Source organism: Petaurus breviceps, unplaced genomic scaffold (genome assembly GCF_028583685.1).
Source record: "Petaurus breviceps papuanus isolate PSGF00001 unplaced genomic scaffold, PetGlider_PUasm1.0 38, whole genome shotgun sequence".
NCBI lineage: Eukaryota > Metazoa > Chordata > Mammalia > Diprotodontia > Petauridae > Petaurus > Petaurus breviceps.
In genome coordinates, this window is record NW_027186304.1 from 37869576 (window position 1) to 37894655 (window position 25080).

Sequence of the window (25080 nt, forward strand, 5' to 3'; positions counted from 1 at the left end):
AGACATCAGGTGCTCAAAGTATAACTTTCCTTCTCTCACTGACATTTTAAATTCAGAGCTACCCTTTCTGTGGTTCAAATGACAACTAAATTCACCCTTCTGCACATTCCACACCCCTGATGTCCCACCCCCAAGCTCAAGTCCAGGAAACACCTGTGGTATATAACAGACTTCCTGAGATGCTCTGACCTTGGCTTTAGAAGAAAAGCACTCTCTGGAAGTGCTTTCAAGGTATCATACATACATAAGTTAAGGAGAGTAAGATCCTAGAGCTTACATTCCAACAAGACAGACAGAACCCAGGAGCTATGATATTTCAGAAGAAGATTCTATTTTTTTTTTTAAAGCAATCGGGGTTAAGTAACTTGCTCAAGGTTACACGGCCAGTTATTTCTGGGTGTGGTGCTGAGTGTCTGAGCCCAGATTCGATCCCAGGTCATCCCGACTCTGGGGCCAGTGCTCTTACAAACTGCGCCACCTGGCCGCCCCTAAGCAATTGGGGCCCGCTCCAGGAAAGATTATTTCTAAATCTGTTCTTGATTAAGCCTTTGTAGTTGTTGTTGTTTTAAATAGGAAGGAGGCGAGCTATCCACATGGAGCCAGTATTTGCTGGGCAAAAAATCCTTATTTCTATAAAGGGCACATTATTCAGTTACTCAGATCCTTTTTATTTAAAAGCAATTGGGGTTAAGTAACTTGCTCAAGGTTACACGGCCAGGTGTTTCTGGGTGGGTGCTAAGTGTCTGAGCCCAGATTCAATCCCCCAGGTCATCCTGACACTGGGGCCGGTGCTCTTACTCACTGTGCTACCTGGCCACCCCAGGATCCTTCCTTTCTTGAAACTTTAAACCCAGTTCACTCTGAAACTCGTAGACTGGACCACAACAGGTCCTTGCCCATACTCCACTTAATGGTTATATTTTGGACCCTCTAGCCTTAGAGCAAATGTCAATGGTAACTGTTTCTCTTTGGAACAGCAACCTAGAGGGTCTTCCCCTCCCAGCTTAATTTTTTTTTCCTTTTTCTAATTAAAAGGGGCCATCTCTTGACCCAATTCTTAAAGAGGCCTATTCCCTGAATGGATGTTACCTCATGCTAAGTGAGTACATGAAAAGGCCTTAGCTTGGGGTCTCCCACTGCATCCTGATGAGTATCTGATCACTGGATCCAGATGGCTCTGGAGGAGAAAGTGAGGCTGGTGACCTTGCACAGTCCTGCCTCACTCAAATCCAAGTCAACTGCAGTCAGGTCATTATTTCCCTAATGCCATGGTCCTCTTCAAAAATGAAGGGCAAACACAACCACACTCAGTTCATAACCTCTATCCCTCCCCCAACCCGTAGCCCTCATATCCAATCAACTGTCAAACTGTATGATTCTGCCTCCATAATAGCTCTCACATTCACCTCTCAACACATGTATCCAGTTCAGGCTTTAGTTACCTCTTGCCTAGACTTTTTTTTTAAGGATGCAGTTACTGATACCCCAATCTCCAATCTATCCTTGGATTTGAGAATCTGTCATCTATACAGCCGCCAAACTGACATTCCTAAGGTGCAGCTCTGACTATAGCACTTCCTGTTCAAGTCTTTCAGGCAATAAGCATTTATTAAGCATCTACTATGTGCCAGGAACTAAGCCTGGGGGACACACGGAAAGGCAAAAGGTAGCCCCTGCTCTCAAGAGCTCGTGTCAAATGGAGGAGACAAATAAGATGTACAGGATGTATGCAGCATAGATCAGATACAACAGAAGCTCCTTACCTCTCTAGGACACAATATGCATATTCCTTCCTTTGGAATTTAAAACCCATGGCCATGTGGTCTAGGCTCTGTTTCCTGACTGACTGCACATCATTCGCCCTTACACATTGTATGTTCCAGGCACAACGGCCCACTTACCTGCACACAGCGTTCAACAGGCAGCCTCCAAGCGTTCGCACACACACTCTCCTTTGCAGAAGGTAAGCCCTCCTCACCTCTGCCTCCTGGGATTTCTTCAAAGCCCTGCTCAAGAGCCACCTTCTACAAAAGGCCTATTCTCGATGTCTCCGTTCTCAGTGCTCCACCCCACCTACGTCCTGTATATGTCTTGTACTGAGTAGTCTATTTTTTGTTTATCCCCAGCAGGATTAAGCTCCTTGAAGGCAGGGACCATTTCACTTTTCTGAGTATCAGCAGCATCCATAACAGTGCCTCGCCTTCCCTAGGAGGTGCTCAGAAAAATGCCTGTTTAATGAATTAATATGCGAGAATGGGGAAAAGTCACCTTAAAAAGTCTCATGAACAGCAATGTCTCCAAGAATTATTGGGGAACCATCATTCTCAGATACTGTTTTCTAAGCAATGTTAGAAGTTATTTTCGGTATTCAATAATACTAATGTCTACTAAGTAAAAGATCATACAGCTCTTGTACTTTCAAGGAGTACATTAATAATGGCAATGGTTCTCAAACTTTTCAGTGGAACTCCACTTTAAATAAAAACTTGGTGGGATTAGATCAGTAAAGTCTTTTAAGGTAATCTGTTCAAATGTCTACTATATTAAGGGTACCAGATAAACTAAAGTTGACTAAAAAACAAAAACTCCTAATTTTTTTTTTTTTTTTTGCTTTTTGGAGGGCAACTGGGGTTAAGTGACTTGCCCAAGGTCACATGGCTAGTTTTTGTGTTAAGTGTCTGAGGCCGCATTTGAACTCAAGTCCTCCAGACTCAGGGGCCAGTGCTCTATTCACTGCACCACCTAGCCGCCCCTAAAAACTCTTAAAAATTCTTAAAGCAAAAATATGATTAACTGAGGACCTGGCATCAAATCCTAACCATGATACTCTTTACATGTATTTCGAAAAGTCACTTAACCTCTCTTAACTCAGTTTCTTCATCATCCTCATCACTGCTAATATTTACTCTATAGCACTTACTATGTGCCAGACACTGCCCTAAGCACTTTTCAATTATCATCTCATTTAAGCCTCACAACAATCCTGGGTTGTAGCTGTTATTATTCTCCCCATTTTACAGATAAGGATAAACAGGCAAACAGGAGTTAAGTGATTTGTCCAGGGTCACACAGCTAGTATAATCTGAGGGTAGATTTGAACTCAGGTCTTCCTGACTCCAGACCTGTGCTCTATACACTGTTCCACCTAATTGTCCCATCTGTAAAATAAGAGGGTTGGATGATGTGGCTCTAAATCTTGAGATCTCCTTGAAGTTTCAAATTTATGATCCTTCAATTGCCATCAAATGCTGGCTTACGAAAGTAAATGGAAAGAAGAGAACTGCTCTGAAGCACCTTACAAAATCAAAGCTGACAGCTTCTAATTATTAAGCATGTAATGATAATGGACTACTACATCACACCAAGTCATCTGTAATGTTCCTGCACCTAAATTAAAATGGATCTTTAAAAAATGAGGGTTTAATTTTTGTTAATTCCAAATGCCACATTAGTTTTTTCGTCAATACCATGAAACTATTATTAAAAAATTTTGTTTTGTAACAAAACAACCTTGTTCTACTACTAAAATTAAAATCCTTGCAGGTAGAGACTTTGTGCCTTGATTAATCCCCAGTAGGCCTGATAATACAATGCTCTCAATATGTAAGGTAAGGTACCTGAGAAATGGAATAAAAAACTAGATTAAGTGAGTACAAGGTCAACAACAGAGGATTGTGGGACTTTAAGACTTCTCAGATTTAATACTTATAAGATTATGGTGGCATTGGTTTTAAGGTTATGTCAAGAATATTTTATAAACATATCTAGAATATTTTAAGCACAGAGGCATACGAACCAAAAGAATAACAGGTTTATTACTAAATAATGTTAATTATTAAAATTAATTAAGATTTAAAGGCAACATAGTTTTCCTGATGTGACTTTAACCATCTTTAGATCAAGCTTTACAAAATAGGTCTTTTTTGAGAATATTTTTTTTCCTGAGAGTTCAAGTGAGAAAGTATCCCAAATTAGCAAAAAGAATTATATTACCTCAGTCTACCACTAAATCAACAATCCTCAGTCTTTACCAGTTTCACCTACTCCAATTAAAAAGAAAGTTATTAAGTACCTATTACAAGGTAGGCACCATGCAGAGTACTAGAGAGGCAATGAAGAAAAAAATTTTCTGCCCTTTAAATGCTTGCAATATAGAAGGAACAATATAGAAAGATATGCAAATACACAATTCAAGGCAGAACATAGCTGAAAAAAAGTTTATCCAGGTCAAGCACCAAAAGAAAATTTGAGGAAGGTGAGATCACTTTGAGCTGGAAGAGATGGCAGTAATACAGAATAAGTTGAATATTAGAATGTTTCTAGAGTGACATCCTTTCATCTCACCCTAGACTTTGGGAGTGGGGCTGATACACATCCCAAAATAAACTATCCATGCACTGGGGTGCACATTGCACTATATACTGCCTTTTATGAGTTTTTAAATATTTACAAACTCCCATTCTGATGAGACACAGTAGGCTAGTGAATAAGTCACAAAAATTGAGCAATGACTCCAGTCCCACCTCCAACCAAGAGGCCTCTGGGTCAATCATTTTAACCTATGCCTCAGTTATCCTTCTCAAAAATTGCTATAATTCATATCACTTATCTTTTATCCAGGATATAATGGGATTCACATGGGGTTGGTCAAAAGAAAGCCACTAAAATAAACCTTAAATTTATAAACTGCATAGAGATTTGGACTTTTTAAACAGATACATCTCAATCAATAAAATTTTAAGTGCCTACTATAAGCAAAGTATTATGCTAGACACTGTGAAATAAGGAAAATCTGTAAGACAAGCCCCTACCCTCACAGAGCTTACACTCTAATATGGGAGATAAGTTACATAAATAACTACTTAGAACAGCATGTGGTAAGTTTCCTAGAGTGGTACAACCAAAATGTTATTACACAGGAACTCAGAAGAGAAAGATCACTTCTGTACTTGGGAGTCAGAAGACCTGAGTTCAAAACTAATCTCAGACACTTACTAGCTTTGTAACCTTAGGCAAGTCACTTAACCTGTTTCCCTCAGTTTCCTCATCTGGAAAACGGAGATATCCATGTAGCTACCTCCAAAGATTCTTGGCAGGATCAAATGAGATAATAATTATAGAATGCTTGTAACAGTGCACATAGCAGCAACTACATAAATGCTAGTTACTGTTAGCATTATTATTAAATTCTACTTACTAGTTGTGTGAATATGGACAAATCATTTAATTTCTCTGAGCTTTGGCTTATCTGAAATAAGGGTCATATATAGTTTAAAGGAGACTGTAAATAAAGAGCTTTGCTATTAAAATTTAAATCACTATAGAAATGTTAATTATTACTATGACTGGGGCAGGTGAAGAAAAATCCACGCAGAAATCCTATCATTAATCTGAGCTCCACTTGTCTTGAAGAATAGTGAGGATTTTAAAAGAGGATCAATCAGGGATAGGCAGGGAGGAGGCGCACTCTAGGGATGATGTGGGAGTAAAGAGACAGAATGGACCAGGAGTTCAAGAAATAAGAACCAGGTAGTACAGCTGGAATATAAGAAAGTTGGGGGAAATAAGGTTGGAAAAGTAGGCTGGAGACACATCAAGGACATACTATGAATGTCCAGCTAAAGCCTAAATCAGTATGTAGAGATTTTCTTGAAGATGACACACATCCTATTTTTACAAATAACAAAACAAAAATTCTGACAAATATTCTTAAAATTTACTAAATGGGGCAAGGCCTCAGAAACAGAGATTATGTTGTTTGGATTATAATGAGGGATTCTTTGTTCTGTGTAATACAACAGCGGAATATCACAAAGACCCATTCAGCCTGTCTCTAACCATCTGCATCTAAGAAAAAGGTCATTTTAAAAAATTACTAATATATGATATTCAGGATGAAATTTAACTTCCTCCCCTCCCCACAAAAAAGGAAATAAGGTACAATCTATCAAAGTATCAACTATGAAAAAAATGTTACTGTTTCAGTGTTTTTCCCCCTTCCAAAGTCAAAAGGCTAACTAGTCTAACTTTCTGCCTAATACCTATCGAGGTGGCTCATCTTTCAACTTTCCTAAAGCCCATTTTCCTAAAGAAAGAGCCCATGAAAGCAATTTGGAACTATGTCCAAAGTTATTAAATTGTGAATACCCTTTGACCCTTCAATACCATTAGTAGGCTTATAACCCCAAAGTCATTAAACAGGAAAATCACTCAAGTAAACAAAAATATTTTTTGGCAGTTCCTTCTTTGGCAGCTAGGTGATAAGATGATAGAGTGCTTGGCCTTGGCCATTATACCTTTGTTCAAATTCTCTCTTAAACACTTATTAGCTGTGTGATCCTAGACAAGTTACTCAAACCATTTGCCTCAATGTTTTCCCACTGGAAAATGTGGGTAATAATAAGACTTATCTCCCAGCATTGTTGTAAGGATCAAATGAGATATTTGGCACATAGTAGGAGCCACATAAATGTTAGTTATTGTCTTTGTAGTAGCAAAGAACTGAAAACCTAGGGAGTGCCCATCAACTTGGGGAATAACTGAACAAACTAAGGTACATGGAATATTACTGTACCATAGAAAATTATGAAAGAGGCAGTTTCCATGAAACCTGAGGAGATATGTATTGTATAAACTTATAAGAATAAAAAGAGCCGAGAGCAATGTATAATAATAACAACACTGCAAAAATAATAATTCTGAAAAACTTATAATCATCATGAACAACCTGTGATGAAGCATACTATTCATGTCTTGTCAGAGTGACAGACTCAAGCACAGAATGAAACATTTCTTGGATGTGGTCAATATGAAAATCTTCATATGTTACAAAGGTCTTGTTTCCCCCCTCCCCTGCACTGGGGATGGGGGGTGGGGGGTAAGGGGGAGAGGCAATGGAAGGGAGAGAAAATTGATTTTTGTTCACTGAAATAATTTTTCATAAAAAAAGGGGAGCTCATAATCATTTACAGACAGGAAAACAGGGATTCCTCAACTAAGGATGTTTTCCAAAATGTTATAAAATTATTTTGGTCCACTACAAGCCTTAGAAATGGTTCCATGCACCAATGCATTACTGGAGTCCTGGAGGGATCCAACCATTCAAGAGAGCAATCTGGAATTATCCCAAAAGGGCTAAAAAAAACTGCATACCCTTTAACCCAGTAATACCACTACTAGGTCTGTATCCCCAAGAGATCAAAGAAAAAGGAAAAGGACCTATACGCACAAAAAAATGTTTATAGCAGCTCTTTTTGTGGTGGCAAAGAAATGGAAATGAAGGGTATGCCCATCAATTGGGGAATGCCTGAACAAGTTGTGGTATATGACTATGATGGAATACTATTGTGCAAAAAGAAATGACAAGCAGGATGGTTTCAGAAAAACCCGAGATTTATATGAGCTGATGCAAAGTGAAGTGAGAAGAACAAGAACACTGTACACAGTGAAAGATGATCAACTGTAAATTGATTGCTATTCTGATTAACACAATGATCCAAGACAATTCTGAAGGACTTAAGATGAAAAATGCTCTGTCTCCAGAGAAAGAACTGATGGAGCCTGAATGCAGGCTGAAGCATAATTCTTTCACTTTCTTAATTTTCCTTTTTTTTTTTGTAACATGGAAATATGCTTTGCATAATAATTTCACATGTATAACTAATATCACATTTCTTGCCTTCACAATGGGTGGAGAAAGGGTGGGAGGGAAAGAATACAGAACCCAACTTTTAAAAAAAAAATGAATGTTAAAATGGCTCCAAGCCAAATGTTATCATTTTGTTTGACTTATCGGCTGTTTAAAAAAAAATTAAAAGTTGAGCAAGAGCAGCCTCTTCCCCTCTTTCCCCCTCCCACCTTCCAAAGTCAAGGTCAGATTTATTGCCAGGGAAATTAACCTGACACTCCTAAAACTGTCATATACCACTCCTAAACAGAAGTGAGGCTTTGTTTGTGAAGATTTTACTGACAAATGCTACTGAACCTTAATTTAATTAGCAAGCCATTCCACTGGACAAAAAAAGCCATCAAAGCAATAGCCAAGTTATTTCACAACAAAAAGAATGTTGTATGGACTATCATTACGTTGGGATTTAAAGACCTTGGGATAAGCTTCAAGGCATTTTGCAATACCTAGTTTTAATCAATGACCTTCCTCTCTGAATGTTTTAGAGGGCTAACTACCCAGGGTTCGGAAAGCACTGGCACAGGATTATCCAGAATAAAGACAGATCAACTTTTAAAAAAATTATCATAGTAGTAGCACAGCTGGTGAATATAATGCCACCCAGTGAGAAGGATAATAGGCAAACTTCTCTCTCCTCCCTCCTTGATCTTTATCAGGGTATTTGTCCCGTTGGAGATTTCAAGGGGAGAAAAGTCCCCAAAAACCTTCTTCACTTTTCTTGAGTTAACATAGTATGAGTGTTAAAAACCTGATTAAAAAAAAATGACCAAAATACAGTTTGTTTTTTATGGTATACAAATCCTGCCAACCAGGTGTAGTAGCAAATGGATAAGGGTTGGAGTGTCCTAAATCTGGATGCACTCTTTTGTTGAAATGTACCAGCATATATACCCTTCTTGAGAAATGGCAAACCACAACACTCAGAAGTTACACATACACCTGCTATGAGGAAGTTCCCACTTGACTCTCCAGTTTTTCAGCTTTGGTGGAGGCTAGTATCAACCCCAATCTTCAGAATTGCCCCCTTTCCCCTTTAAAAAGTCAACACAATGAGGGTACTTTAATAAATTTTCATCTAATACTTTAGCTGTCTTCAACTGCGACCACATCAATGGCATTTTTATTAAAAAGTGTGCACTTGGTTTCAATTTGTCACCTTGAACATAATGGCTGGGTGATTCTAAAAGCTGCTCTAGGCAACTCTCAAATTAATGCACAGAAGGTGCAAACGTGCATTGCTAAAGGGAGTTAAGGTTCAAATACCAATAAAATCACAGGTCCAATAGCTGTGGGTGGGGTGGGGATGTTCTTATGGTAGTTATTAAAAAGGGCCAAGAACAGAGAAATTTTATCTGTCTGCTTTGGGATACTCCTCCATTTCTCTGGGTTCAGAGGTGCATACTCTTCGGGAGCTGTGATTCAAGAGCCACTCCCCACCCTATAAGAGGACAGAAAAGTCCCTATGAAGCTTTCACAGCAAGCCACTGGTATGACGTTACATTTGACAAATATGAAGGCAATATCTCAGGTTAACTGCATTGTTACACTAGAAAGAGCAGTGGGTGGCCTGGGAATTGAAAGAATAAAGTTCTGGATCAGCTCTCCAATTCATTACCCCCATGTCTTGGCAAGTCACTTCTCCTGAAACCTTAATTTTCAGACTTGTAAAACTGAAGAGCAGGACTAGATCAAGGGTTGTTAACCCGTTGGGAAGGGGGATGGGGCAGTGTCTATGGGCAGATTTCAAGGGATAGGGAACTTGAAGGGTCAAAAAAATTACACTATTTTCACTTTCTACCTGAAATTTAGCATTTTCTTCAATTACTTAAAAACATTCTGACAAGGGGTTCACAGTCTTTACCAGACAGCAGTAGGGGTCCATGACACACACACCACATCACATCACCCCCCCCAAAGTGAAGGATTAAGTGGGAGGTGTGCGTTACAAGCTTGTCCCCACCCCGCGGTCAACAAGCTTACTCATTCCTTCCGAAACTAACCCATTTGTCTCTGCGCGATGGAGAATCAACTACATAAAAAGCAAACTGGCTGTCAAGCCAGACAAAGACCCAGTAAGGACCCACGGGGCAGGAGACACTTTCTTCCTTTCCAACCTCCTCTCCCCATTCTCTTCCCCTGGGCCTTTCAGACAACTCTAACTCCAAATCGGTGGAGAAAATTAGCTGAGGCAGCCCGACAGCCCTCAAGCCCTGTGGGCATGACTCGGGTCACCACAAACACCCACAGTAACTCCCATCTCTTTCGCAGGGGAAGAGAGAAGGGGGGGGGGAGAGGAAACTGGGGGAGAGGGAGAAGGACAGGAGATGGAGGGAGGGGAGTAAAGGGGGTGCAGAGCGAGGTGAAGGCGGCGGGAGAGGGACGGAGATGAACGCCTCCCAGGGCCCCTGCCAACTGCTACCCGGGTGAAGAGGCCAAGGTTGGGGGGCGGGGGGCGGGGGGAGCAGAGCACCCTCAGCCCAGAGGGTGATCCGGGGTGGAAGGCCGAGTAGGGATTAAGAGTACGGCACACCTCGGGTGCGGGCAACAGAAACGTCCGTCCCGGGTGCACAGAGCCGCGGTCGGGGGCCGGTGGCTCCGGGCCCCCGCCCCGAGTGGGTGCCAGGTCGCGGGAAGGAGTGCTCACCTGCACGGGACAAAGCAGCGCCAGGCCGACGGCCAGCAGCAGCCGGGGGCAGGGGCCGAGCGCCCTCATGGTCTCGCCGTCGCCGCAGTCGGCCCGCGGGTGGGAGGGGGCGCAGGGGCGCGCGCCGGGAGGAGCGGGGCTGTGACGAAAGGCACCGGAGCCTGCCCTTCCAGGTCCGCGCGACGCCGCCTCACTCGCACCGGCGTTTTGGGAGCCGGGGCAGGATCGAGCTGAACGCGCAAGTCAGGAAGGAGGGAGAGGAGGGGGGCAGGACGAGGGCGTCGTGGCTCCTCCTCCCTCCGAGGGGGCGGAGCCTCGTGCCGCTAGTGTAGCGGCTCGCTCACGCCCCGCCTTCTCTTCCTCCTCCCTCCGAGGGGGCGGAGCCTCGTGCCGCCAGGCGCCGCTCGGCTCCTTGCTCCTCCCCCACCCCTGCGGACCACTCTGCCAGGAGCCGGCCCGCAGCTGCGGCAGCTTTGCTTCCCTGTGCTCAACTGGTGCGCCATCCGCTACAAGAAGCTCAAAATGACCTCTGCCATTGCTCCTACACCACCTTAGCCGTCTCCTCGGCCGCCATCACTCTCTCTCCTTGCATTATTACAGTTCTCTGTGCAGGCAGGTGGGGTTGCATTTTCGTGTCACTTTCACGCTAGACTACTTCCAACTTGCTGGCTCCTTGCTCTTTTTAGTTGCCTGCAATACTAGCAATGCCCCTCCCCCCCATTCTTCTCCTTGAGTCTTGTGGTTCCAGAGAAACTTAGGGACCTCCACCTAGCCCCCTCCCCTTTTTCTGCGATGATTTAGGGGAGGAGAATGTTCTCAGGGACTTCAATCATTTTTCCTTGTCTATAGTGACAGTTCATCTACCCTGGGGAGACCGAGACCAGCTATTCCGGGGGGACCAAGGGTTCTAAAAAGTCGTTTTACTTCTAGAATTGGAGGGTGGATGGTGTTGAGTCTCTTCCGAATGATATCTCGCAGCCATTGTTTTGAAAACAAAAACCTCAGCAACCCAAGGGAAATTAAGTTGTCGGGGTTTAGGAGCAGTGTGGTTATAAAGGAAAGACCACAGATGTCAGCCACGAGACCTGGAGTCAAAATTCTGGCTCAGAGTGACTTTTAACGAATCATTTTCACTTTCCTTCAAGTCAATCAACATCTATTCTGCACCTAGTAGGTGGCCAGGGGCCGTGCTAGGGATGCAAAAAAAGAAGCAAAACGTCAGTCCCTGCCCCAAGGACTTTACAGTCTACGGTAGGGGTGACAATGTGCAAGCAAAATAGGAAATAATTAACAGAAGGCGCCAGAATTAAGAGGGGCTGGAGAAGGCTTCCTGTAGGTGATGGGATTTAAGTTGGGACTTAAAGGACCCAGGGAGATCCGTAGTCTCAGTGGAGGAGGGAGAACATTCTAGGCATGGGGGGGCAATAATCATAGGAGGGGGAGAGGAAAAGGAGGGGAGAGGAGGGAAGAGGGAGAGGATGCACTCTTAGTTTTCTCATTAAAATAAGGAGTTTTAACTGGATGATCTCTAATGGGCTGTCCAGCTAGGGACGCTCTGATACTGACCGCACCTCGCAGTTTTATTTGCTAACATAGCAACCCAAACACAGCTCCAGGCAGGATAGCCAGTCCAGTGGGATCACTCCCAGAGAGCTTGACGCGTGATGGCCTGACCCGTGATGTGAGGTTATCAGACAAACCCAAAGCCAGAGAGGAGTTAGTCATTGGCTGAAGAGAGGGGAAGGGAGGGGCGGTGTGGAGAGACCGTGACTCTCCCTGGGAATGACTAAATGCCTGATAGCTAATCGTCTCCGAACCTGTCTGTGTTTACGTCTAGCTCCGACAAAACTCCCTGAGAGCTTGAAAACACACACCATCTTTCGGTAAAAATTTGCATTGCTGTTTCCAAGTACCTACAGCTAACTGGGGAGCTTGAAAACAGAGCTGCAGAATTTTGTCTTGTTGACTCTTCTGGTTTGGGGGTCAAGCAGATTGTCCTCTGCCACTGAATCATTGTGTTAGAGAGTAAAGAACCTTTGAGGCCATCTAGTCCAATCCTTTTCTTTTTTTTTTAATTTAAAATTTTGATTTAAAAAATCAAATTTTCAATAAACACTAAATAAAATGGACATTTATATAAAAAGAACAAAAAAAGGATTGCATATGAAACTATGAATCTCTATTTTGTACAGAGAGTTGTAAGATATATTAAAAATTCAACATGTAACTTTGAAAGCTGTTCTACTTTATGACTTTTTCTGGCCTTTCTATACTCTTATGAATTTTTAAAAAATGCTTCTGATGAGGGATGGCTCACAATAGGTTCAGCAGGAACTCTGATCTTTATCTTAAGACCAGAAAACCTGTGATTCAGTCTGGAAAGAATTCAGTAGGCCCAAGCAGACTTGGAGTCAGAGTTGTAAAAGTTTATTGTATGGTACAGCCAGCAAGAATCCTTAAGGGACATGCAAGTTTATTGAAGACACAGGCATAGCTTTTAAAGAGTTAAGGCTATTCATTAGATGTCAATTATGCTGATCAGGTGAGAAGAGGGTGGGATTAGGGAGGAGTTAAGGTGGGGCCAATGTTTAAAGGAACATGCATTTTTAATGTAACTGCGCAGGCATATTGCCCATGATTCACTGGGAAAAAGCCCAAGGGGGTGCTACCTGGAGGTGTGGTTTTAGACTTGAAACGTTACTAAGTGAGCTAGCAGTCAAGCGCTGACTGAGAAGTGCCCAGTCTGCCACCCATCAATGTCATGTTTGACAAGATTGATGTCTGGGAACTGAGGCTAACAGAAACTCAGTGGGTGGATAATAGGCTAAGGAATTAACCCAGAGATAGGGTCCTGAAGGATTCATTGAGGCAGCCAAGGAGTCAACCTAAAGATAGGGTACCAAAGGATTCATGGGGGCAGTGGGACACTGTACACGGGGGAGATAATAGTTGCCTAAGCTGGAATGTTTATAGATACTTTTGTGAAGGATTTCTAGGAATAGCTTGTTATTGTTCTAAGCTGAGATGAACAATTCATGAGTTGTTGCTGGGCAGAGTTAATGCTCTGAAGCTGGGGGATGGGGGTGAGGGGTTGGGGGAGGTACTGGTTTTACAGACTGATGCGTTTGTATTTTTTTTTGTTAAATTTTTAAATTTGTATTTACAGACTGATGCAATTGGTATTACAAATTGATGTACAAATAGAGATCCCAAGCACCCCATCATCACTGATGATTACAAATTGATGTACAAATATAGATCCCAAGCACCCCATCATCACTGATGATTACAAATTCATGTACAAATATAGACCCCAAGCACCCCATCATCACTGATGATTACAAATTCATGTACAAATAGAGACCCCAAGCACCCCATCACTTTGATGGCTTTTTTTCCTTTTTTGCTATCCTACACTTCTCTCTTTGTCCCTTAGCCTACCGTTCTCCCCACCAGAGGAGAAGAAAAACAAAAATAAACTAAACCTCTGGGACAAAAATTCAAATTCAAGCAAATCGAATTCATATTGGCTACACCTATCACCTCTATTTCAGGAAGAATCAATCCACTCATTTTATAGTTAAGGAAATAGTTCCAGAGAGCTAAAACTACTTAACCAAGGTAAAAAAAAGTTAGCATTTCTTTACAAAGTAGAGGTTAATTGATTTGTCCAGAGTCCCACATCGGATAACTATCAGAATCTGGACTTGAATTCCCCTTCTTGGATCCAAGTCCAGCATTCCCCTTGCCAAAACCAAGATTTGCATTTGTGTTACACTGACACCAATGTAAAAACATTCTAACCTATATTTTGCATCCTTGTGGTGACAGTTTCTTCCCCTTCCCCAAGATTTCTTTTTTTTTTTTTTAAAGCAATCAGGGTTAAGTAACTTGCTCAAGGTTACACGGCCAGGTGTTTCTGGGTGGGTGCTAAGTGTCTGAGCCCAGGATTTGATCTCCAGGTCTTCTCAACACTGGAGCCGGTGCTCTTACTGGCTGTGCTACCTGGCTGCCCCTCCCCCAAGATTTCTAACAAATTTGTTTCTTGCAGCAATCAAAATTATTAGTGATTTGCTTTCTGTAGTTAAGGACATTGAGGCAAAGTTGACTTTTCCCAACAATGGAAAGTCAAAGTAGAATGGGGTCAGGTTATACTACTATTAGCACTCACTCTGGGTTCAATATGACACCTCCGAAGAAACTTTAGCCTGTAGTCCTCAGAGGAGAATGACTACTTTTCAGGGTTCTTAGGTTAACCCTAAATGGTTGTGACTTCCAGCACTTTCACTCCTAAACTTCATTTGATTGTTTCCCATTACCAATCAGCCTGGTGAACCATGGTAGCTTTTAGAAAAGGTATTTACTAAGAAGATAATGGCAAGAACAGTTAATACATTGTGTCCCTTATATTACCATTACTCTTTAAGTTTGAATTCACTCTCCCTAGGAACCTTGCACTGGTGAATTCTCCCCTTGTACATGTAATGTCCCTGGGGAAAGTGTGTTCAGACTTGAAGATGGTAATGACACACATGTATAAAGGACACATTTGGCCAAGGAGTACCTCTCAACTTATCTCCCTGTGTGGAGTCCTCATGAAGTTCCCGTTAGATGCACCTCTCTGCTGGGCTCTAAAAATCAGTGCCTTTCTCAAGTCCATAGCCAACACTTCTCTCTATCATGAGTCACTATCCTTGAAGCTGCCACCAACTTCAGATGATCATTTTCCATCTATCTGCAGGTGCATCCTTTGTCATCAGGCTTTACCATTCCAGTAGCCACTGGTATTGACTCCAATCACTGGTGGAAATTCTGCTGGAACCTCAATACGCCCTAAATGTCCAAGTTCACCTAGTAACTCTCCTCTTGAAATTCTTTTTTTTTTTTAACCTAAGATCAGAAAACAAAACAAAAATGAAAGTGAGATCTCTGATAGCTAGATGAGAGATAGGCCTTCTTCTACCCCAGCAGCTCAGAGTAATCCTTGCTTCACACACCATCACACATCACTGGAAACAGCCTTCTAAATCTATATATTAGACTGGAACCAAGTAAGGAATATTTGACAATTCTCTGTATAAGCAGGAATACAGTAGAGTCAGGCACTTAGGTGGTGCAGTGAATAGAATGCAAGGCCTGGAGTTAGGAAGACTCATCTTCCTGAGTTCAAATCTGGCCTTAGACACTTATTAGCTGTGTGACCCTGGGCAAGTTATTTAACTCTGTTTTCATCAGTTCCTTATCTGTAAAATGAGCTGGAGAAGGAAATGGCAAACTACTCCAGAATCTTTGTCAAGAGAACCCCAAATAGTGTCACAAAGAGTCTGAAATGACTAAGCAACATCAAGCAGTAGAATTGGCTTCACTTGGCTCAAGCTAATTGTTAAATTTTTAGTGTAAATATTTACATCTCAGAAGCTGGAAAATGGTACAGACTGGCTTGATTATTCATTTTGTTGATTGTCTAGACTTAAGATAGTGACAGAGAAAATATTAGTAATGCAAATTAAACTTAAAAGTGTGTTGGGCGTACATTTATTTTATTTATTTATATATCTATACATCTATTTGTTTATTTATTTTGGGAAAGTAAAATAACCCTATATAAAGGAAAACCTTTGCTTGCTTCCCAGATGAAGAAAACAATAAATACTTATGCCCTCCTAAAATAATAAAAACGACTAATTGTATTTAATTTATTCATTCTGTATATTTCTCACACCAGCAATATTACACACACACAAAGAGAAATATAGATATAGATGTAAAATCTCATTCTCATCTTTTTTTTATGAGGTTTAAGTTGAAACAGTCCAAGAATGTCAATATCATGCAATTGTTTTTTTCCCCTTTCTCTTTTTTATTGTGCTATGGTTCTTTTTTTGTTTTTTTCTCTCCTTTTTATTTTTTAGTTTACATCATTCATTTCCACAAGATTTTGACTTACAAATTTTCTCCCCATTTTTCCCTACTCATCACCCCAAAACAGTGATCCCACTGAATATCCCCTCCCCCAATCTGCTCTCTCCCATATCTTCCCCCATCCCCTCTCCTACTTTCCAATAGGGCAGGGTGGATCTCTATGCCCCAGTGCCTGTATATCTCATTTCCCAGTTACATGTAAAATAATAATAATGATATGTATATATATTTTTAAACATTTGATTTTTAAACTTTGAATTCCAGATTCTTTCCCTTCCTCCCTCATCACCAACACTCACTGGGAAGATAAGCAATTCAATATAGATTGTACATGTGTAGCTATGCAAAACATTTCCATAGTGGATATATTGAAAGAAAGACTGACTATATTTCCCTCCATCCTATCCCACCCCCACTTGTTCTATTCTCTACTTTGATCCTGTTCCTTTTCAAAAGTGGGTGCTTCCAACTTCCCTCTCCCCCAGCCTGCTCTCCCTTCTCTCTTCCCCTTCCCGTTATCTCTCCTGTAGGGTGAGATACCCTATTTAGTGAGTATGTCATTCCCTCCCTAAGCCATATTCAATGAGAATAAGGTTGACTCATTCCTTTTTGCCTTGCTGTTCTTCCCCTCCATTGTAACAGTTTTCCTTTGCCTCTTCTATATGAGATAATTTACCCCATTCTGTCTCTCCCCATCTCCTCTCATTATATTCCTCTCTCACCTCTTAATTTCACCTTTTAAGTATCATCCCTTCCTATTCAATTGGTCCTATGCCCTCTATCTATGTATACATGTACACGTATATACACACACTCATATATGTATTCATATGCCCATATAGACATATATATGTATATATATATACACACATTTCTATTCTCTTCAACTATTCTCATACTGAGAAAAGTTTCATAAGTTACAATTATCATTTTTCCATGTAGGAATGTTAATAGTTCAACTTTGATAAGTTCCTTATGATTTCTTTTCCCTGTTTACCTTCTCATGCTTCTCTTGCTTCTTGTATCTGAATGTCAAATTTTCTATTCAACTCTGGTTTTTTTCATCAAGAATGCTTGAAAGTCCTCTTTTCCACTGAATGACCATATTTTCCCCTGAAACATGATACTCAGTTTTACTGGGTAGGTGATTCTTGGTTTTAATCCCAGTTCCTTTGCCCTCTGGAATATCATATTCCAAGCCCTTCCATCCCAGTGGAAGCTGCCAGATCCTGAGTTATCCTGATTGTGTTTTCACAATATTCAAATTGTTTCTTCCTGGCTGCTTGTAATATTTTCTCCTTGATCTGGGAATTCCAGAACCTGGCTATAATATTCTTAGGAGTTTTCTTTTTTTGGGAATCTTTTTCAGGAGGTGATTGGTGGATTCTTTCAACCTCTATTTTGCACTCTGGTTCTAAAACATCAAGGCAATTTTCCTTGATAATTTCTTGAAGGATGATTTCTAAGTTCTTTTTTTGATCATGGCTTTCAGGTAGTCCAATAATTTTAAAATTATCTCTCCTAGATCTATTTTCCAGGTCAGTGGTTTTTCCCAGTGAGATATTTCACATTGCCTTCCATTTTTTTTCATTTGTTTGCATATGTTTAATAGTATCTTGATTTCTCATACAATCACTAGCTTCCATTTGCTCCAATCTAATTCTGAAGGAATGATTCTCTTCTCAATGAGCTTTTGAGATTCTTTTTCCATCTGACAAATTCTGCTTTTTAAGGCATTCTTCTCCTTATTGCCTTTTTGAGCCTCTTTTGACATCTGAATTAGTCTATTTTTAAGGTGTTATTTTCTTCAGTCAAGTTGTTGACTCTCATTTCATAATTTTCTTGCATCGTTCTCATTTCTCTTCCCAATTTTTCCTCCACTTCTCTTATTTGATTTTCAAAATCCTTTTTAAGGTCCTCTATGGCCTGTAACCAGCTCATATTTTTCTTGGGAAGCTTTTGGTGCAGGAGTTCTGACTTCACTGTCTTCCTCCTGTTCCCTACTTTGATCCTTTTTGTTCCCAAAATAGGAATCTAATGCTGGAATGCTCTGTTTGCTTTGCTTGCTCATGTTGCCACTCAATTACTTGACTTTTGAGCCCTTTGCCACAGTAGAACTCTGCTTCCAGAGAGGGGAGTTTTATCCCAAATGCTGGGGTTTTCATAGCTGCTGGAGCTATTAGTTGGGTGTCCTCTTTGAAGCCTCGGCACACTCTGGTAGATTGTTCATGCACCCCAGGACCTCCACCCTAGACAGCAATCCAGATCCAAGCATGTTAAAACAAGGGTGATTACCCCTCAGACTGGTCACTTGGTCCCCCTACAATCTGCAGACCAGGAGCTCTGAAGCAGCCACGAGGGGGGTGGCTCCATGGCTGTGGAGCCTCAGCTGCTTCTTGCCCTGGGGGCAAAGGCTGGACCACACTCCCGATTTCCCAGGTCCCAAAGTCCACACTGTACTGACCTCTCACTTTGTCCTTAGCATCTATGGGTTGATACTTCTGGAAACTGCCACAGCTGCTGGTAATCTGAAGTCCCTTCAGCCAGAAACTGGTTGTGGCCACCCTGAGGCTAAAACCTTGGGCTCATAAGGGGCTTGGCTTGGCTAAAAGAACACTGTGTTGGCCACTCCCTGCCGGCCTGCTGGGCTGTCCTCCATGGGAGGTTAGCTTCTCTCTGTCATTTTGTGGGTTCTATAGCTCCAAAGTTTTTCTAGAGTCATTTTTTACATGAATTGGAGGAGGTAGAAGCTGGAGAGGTGCGAAAGTCCTGTTTCTACTCCACCATCTTGACCTATTGGTTTTTTTATGACATATTCTACAGACTCTTGCACAAATGGATCAAATAATTGCTTTTTATAATTGGATAAAAGTAATAGGATATAAGACCACCTTCTGTTGGCTCACTGAAATCTTCTTCAGGGTAACTGTCATAGCAGTCAGGATAATGAAAATGTGGATAAGTACCAAATCTACTGTTTCATGTGATTTTAATTTCTTCTTCTTGGTTTCTATTTTGAAAGCTTTTTATTCCACAAAGCTTTAGGATTATGTGTATTTTGGAATGGAGCTGTTTAGTAAGGGATAGTCTTTAAATTTTTATGGATCAAGGTTATGTCTGGGCATACAACAGTTTAGTCTGTGATAATGCTCCATTTCCCACACAGTTTGCTAAATTCCCAAGGATTTTTTGATGTCTGTATTATAGCATGGTATTTATTTTCTATCAGTCTATAAAATCTGGTGAACTTTTGATGTCTAATTCTAGCCTCTGAGTCATTCTTCTAGGTATTTGTTAGGAACACAAGTTTTACAACTGGAAGTGACTTTTATGGTTTCTATTATTTCCTTGTATAATCTTCATTGATCACTGAGTTCCTTAAGTATAAACTGTCTATAATTTTCAGTTTCAATGACCTGGCCCTGAATTACCACCATAAAATCTTCTATTACCATAAACAAATGCTTATGACTCAACTATTGTTCAACCCTTCCTTGCTGACATATTTTTGGTCAAGTTCAATATACCATGGGTGACAGAAACTCAAGGTTTTGATTCATCTAGGATCTTGGCAGTTTCATGGGTTCCACCCTAGAATAATTACTTTGGGTCACAGATGATGATGATGATATTTTTCTTTTTCTCAAAGGTGTTCAGATAGAAATGGTCCTGGAACAAGTGTTACTGTTCTTTAATACTTAATATTCTATGGATTTGGTACAGATGATAAAAATAACTGCTTTTTGTAGTTGAATCAGCTACTCTATTGATCAATTTAAAAATTTTTTTAAACTTTTCATGTTTTCCCAATTGGAGCATTTTGCTTGGTTCTCTCCCCTACCTCTTTCAATTTCTCCCCTTTCTCTCAGCATAAACATATATGCTGTCAACCTACCCATCTCTGTGTGTGTATTCCCCTTCCCCTCAATAGAATGGAAAGTGCTTGAAGGCAGAAACCATGTATTTTTTTCCTGTATATTCTCAGAATTTAACATAGTGCTTTACAAATAGAAGATTCTTCATAAATATTTGCTTATTTGAATTCAGTGATTACCTGAGACAACTATGTATTAAGCAACAGCTATATACAAGGAACTGTATGCTAGGTACTGGAGATATTAAAAAAAAAAAGGCAATCTCTGCTCTCAAGGACCCTACATTCGACTGGAGATGAAGGTAGGGGTAATGTATTGTGAGTTAAACTTACAGATTTACTGGACTATAACTTCCAAGAGGGTAGGAACCATGGGATCATAGATTCAGAGCAGGAAAAGACCTTGATGAAACTGGACACACAGGGCCCCTTTCCAATACTATATTAAACTTAGAGCATAGTCAAAAAGGTCACTAAAGATCTTTTTATTTTTATTTTTAAAATTTTATTTTATTTATTATATTATTAAAATTTTAATTTTTTTTCAAAAAGAGAATAGTTACTTTATAAGCCAAACAGAAGATTTTATATTTGATTCTAGAGGCAATAGGGAACCATTGGATTGAATTGGGGGCTGTCCTCTTTAATCTTGGTGCCTTTTCTCTGAGATTATCTCCAGTTTGTCTTGCATACCTCTTCTCTTGCATGTAGTTGTTTGAATATTGTCTGCTGGGTTAGACTATGAATTCCTTGAGCATAGGAACTAGGTTGGGTTTTGTTTGTTTGTTTTTGCTTTTTTTTTTATATCACCAAAGCCTAGCAGAGTTCTTGGAATTCTTCATAGCCATGTGGACCATTCTATCCATGGGATTTTCTTGATGATTCACGGACCAGTATGAAGGAAATGGCGATTTATCTATTTGCTGCACAACCTCTAAGTAATTAAGTGTGTTCAGACATTTTTCAGTCATGTCCAACTCTTTAGGACCCCATTTGTGGTTTTCTTGGCAAAGATACTGGAATAGTTTGTCATTTCCTTCCCCAGCTCATTTTACAAAAGAGGAAACTGAGGTAAACAAGGTCAAGTGACTTACCCAGGGTCACACAGCTAGTAAGTGTGTCTGAGGCCAAATTTGAACTCAGGAAGATGAGTCTTTCTGACTCTAAGACACTGTACCCACTGTGCCACCTAGCTGCCCCAAAGCAAAAATAGACTTAATAAAAAGAAATAAACAGAGAAACTACATTTTGATAAAAAGTTATCATAGACCACGGGTGGGAGACTATACCCAAAGACCTAGAAGACCACATGTGGAATTGAGACTACAGATTCCCCACCCCGTCATAGACAATGAATTAATACAAATACTAAAATTGTATGCACTATGTAGCATATCATCTGAATTCTTTTTTATTTTTGAGGGGGGAAGGCAGGGCAATTGGGGTTAAGTGACTTGCCCAAGGCCACACAGCTAGTAAGTGTTATATGTCTGAGGATTTGAACTCAGGTTCTCCTGACTCCAGGGCCAGTGCTCTATTCAGTGCACCACCTAGCCACCCCTGTATCATCTAAATTCTTAAAGGAAAAGTTAAATGAATTACAGTGAGAAATAAATAGTGAAACCATAGTAGTATGGAACCCCGATTTATTCCTCTTAGATCTAGATAACTCTAACTAGAAAATACACAAAAAAGAAATAAATGAAGGGCCTGAATAGAATTTTAGAAAAGTTAGAGATGATAGGCCTCTGGAAAATATTGCATGAGAAGAGAAAGGAGTATAACTACTTAACTGTGCATGGGACCTTCACAAAAATTGACCATGTACAAGGGCACAAAAACCACACAAACATATGCAGAAAATCAGAACAATTGAATGTATCTTTTACTGATCCTAATGCATTTAAAACAGAATTCAATAAAGGATCTTTGAAGCAAAGATTAAAAATTAATTGAAAAATAAATAATTTATTTGTAAAGAATAGGTGGGTCCAAGAACAAATCACAGAAACAATCAATAATTTCATTAAGTAAAATGACAATAATAAGACAACATATCAAAATTTTGGGAATGTAGCCAAAGAAATGCTTAGGGGAAAATTAATATCTCTAAACAATTTTCTTCAATAAAACAGAAAGAGTAAATCAATAAATTATGCATGAAACTAAAAAAACTAGAAAACCAATAAATTAACCACCCCATTAAATACCAAAATAGAAATTTTGAAAATCAAAGGAGAGATTAAAAAGTGCATTAGCGTACACATTTTTCCACAGTTCCTCTAACATTTGTCATTTTCTTGTTATCTTCTTTGCCAGTGTGATAGGTATGTGATGGAAACTCAAAGTTACTTTAATGTGAGTTTCTCTAATTGTTAGTGATTTAGAGAACTTTTTCAAGCATCTGCTGATAGCCGGAATTTCTTCCTTTGAAAATCTCCTATTCATGTCTTTTCACAATGTATTGTGGAATGACTCTTAGTCTTATAAATTTGAATCTATTCTTTATATATTTTGGTTATGAGATTTTTATCAGGAAAACTTGTTGCAAAGATTCCCCAACCCCCCAGTTACTGGTTTTCCTTCTGATTTTTTGTTATATTAGATTTATTTGTGCAAAAACTTTATGTAATCAGTATTGTCCATTTTATCCTGTGTGATACTCTCTATCATTTGTTTAGTCACGAACCCTTCCTCATTCATAAATCCAAAAGATAATTTCTTCTTTGTTCCTCTAATTTGTTTGCAATGTGATATGTTACATCTAGGTCATTTATCCATTTGGAGTTTACATTGGTGTTTTGTGTGAAGTGTTGATCTAAAGTCTACACTCAATTTCTGCCAGACTACTCTATAGTTTTCTTAGCAGTTTTTTTTTTTGTCAAAGATGAGTAATTCCTCCAGTAACTAGATTCTTGGGTTTCTCAAACACTATGCTACTGTGTTTGTTTCTGTATGCTGTGTACTTAATCTATTCCTATGATCGATTTTTTTAAAACCAGTACCAAATAATTTTTAAAGATTGCTGCTTTAGAGTATGGGTTATTATTTATCACTTATTAATTTTGTTTGGACCTCATTTTATATGGACAGAGATTGTTTGAACTCAGAATGTCATTCTGACCTCAGTTATTCTCCAGGAATGGCAGAAATGACTACAAGGAATTTTCAGTACCCTCTAGGTTTCATTTGGGGTCCACCAAGGCTTGTGTTTTGACTTTACCCAAATTTTACTTATTGTTTATATTTACTGATATCCATCTCTATCTTGCTTTCAAGTTGCCTTCTTAGCAAAATTGCTTAATTATGAACGTGTGGGATACCCTTGTCTAAATCCTACATAACGTAAACCTCCCAGAACCTAGAGAAGATGGAAGCATACCTGCTTTCTAGATTTCTCTCCTCTATGGAATGACCCAATAAATTTCTGTCTAAAACTATTTCAGATTTTGCTCTCACAAACAACAGTATTATGGTTTTTGATCTGTTAAATATATATTCCTTTCCTTTTTATTTTAAGAGAAATTATTACCCTTGAGACTCATGATCTTTTGTTCCTATGAATTTTGTTATTATTTTTTTCTAGGTCCATAAAATATTTGATATTTTGATTATGATATTCATCACTGAATAAGAAAATTAATTTAGGTAGCATTGTCATTTTTGTTATATTGGCTTACTATGAGCAATGAATATTTCTACAATTATATAGGCCAGTCTCTAATTCTTCAAAGTATTTTATAGTTAGATTTGTATAATCCCTGGATGAATCTTGGTATATACGCTTATACATATTTTAGCTTCTGCAATTATTTTATCATATTTTTTACCTTTTTTGGAGAGGGGAAGGCTGGGTAATTGGAGTTAAGTGATTTGCCCAAGGTCACACAGCTAGTAAGTGTTAAGTGTCTGAGGCTGGATTTGAACTCAGATCCTCTTCACTCCCAGGGACGGTGCTCTATTCACTGTGCACCTAGTTGCCCCCTTTTGCAGTTATTTTGAATGGAATTTTTTTTAAACTTTTCCTTCGGGTTTTATTGATTTGTTTATAGGAATTCTGTTGATTTCTTTGAATTTATTTTATATCCTGCAACTTTACTAAAGTTAACAGTTTTTCACTTTCTTTGTGTTGCCAGTGCTTAACACAATGCCCAACACATAGTAACACATAATAAATGCTTGTTGACTGACTGACCTTTGCTACTTAGGATTCTAGCTTGCTTCAAGACTGAGCTCATATACCACTTTCCTCATCCTGGTAGCTGTTAGTCTCTACCTCTTTTTTTTTTTTTTTTTTGCTTTTTGGAGGGCAGTTGGGGTTACATGACTTGCCCAAAGTCACATGGCTAGTAAGTGTGTCAAGTGTCTGAGGCTGGATTTGAACTCAGGTCCTCCTGACTCCAGGGCTGGTGCTCTATTCACTGCGACACCTAGCCGCCCCTAGTCTCTCCTTCTTTCTCAAATTATCTCGTATACATCTGTTTCCCTTTAGTAGAATTTAAGTTTTTGAACTCCTTCCTTCTTCAATTTGTTTGGTGCTGCCTCACAGTCTTCCCCTCCTCATACTAGGAAACTTCAATATACATATAGTTGTTCTCTAAAATACTCTAAATTCCCAGTTCCCTCATCAATCTATAACCAATGATCTACTCCTCTCCCTCTTATCTACACATAGTAATGGTCATATTCTTGATCTTGTTATCACCATAAGTGTTCCATTTCCATGTTCATATACTCTGAAAGCCCATAATCTTTTATCATTGTCCCTTTCTCTATGTCTTATGACACCTGCCAATTTTTCTTCTCACTGTAAGCCCCAATTCCTCCATTCCTCAATGCTTTTCTATACTGTCACCCCTACACCTAATACACTCTCCCCTTTTCCCAGTCTCTACCCTTTGGTGGACCAGTTCAACTCTATACTATTCTCTACTCTCAGATCCCTTTCTCTCT

General features: G+C 39.8%; 1 protein-coding gene across 2 annotated transcripts in view; it reads right to left on the reverse strand.

Moving 5' to 3' along the window:
- The window catches only part of NPC1 (NPC intracellular cholesterol transporter 1), a 56266-nt gene extending 45712 nt beyond the window's left edge, over positions 1–10554 (reverse strand). The window contains exon 1 of one of the 2 annotated variants that reach the window (XM_069099789.1): positions 10332–10554. In XM_069099789.1, coding sequence (XP_068955890.1) covers positions 10332–10400 — 69 coding nt within the window. In that variant the 5' untranslated portion in view covers positions 10401–10554. The remainder of the gene's footprint in view (positions 1–10331) is intronic. The other variant, XM_069099790.1, reaches the window with a different exon arrangement.
- Positions 10555–25080: the final 14526 nt, after the last annotated feature.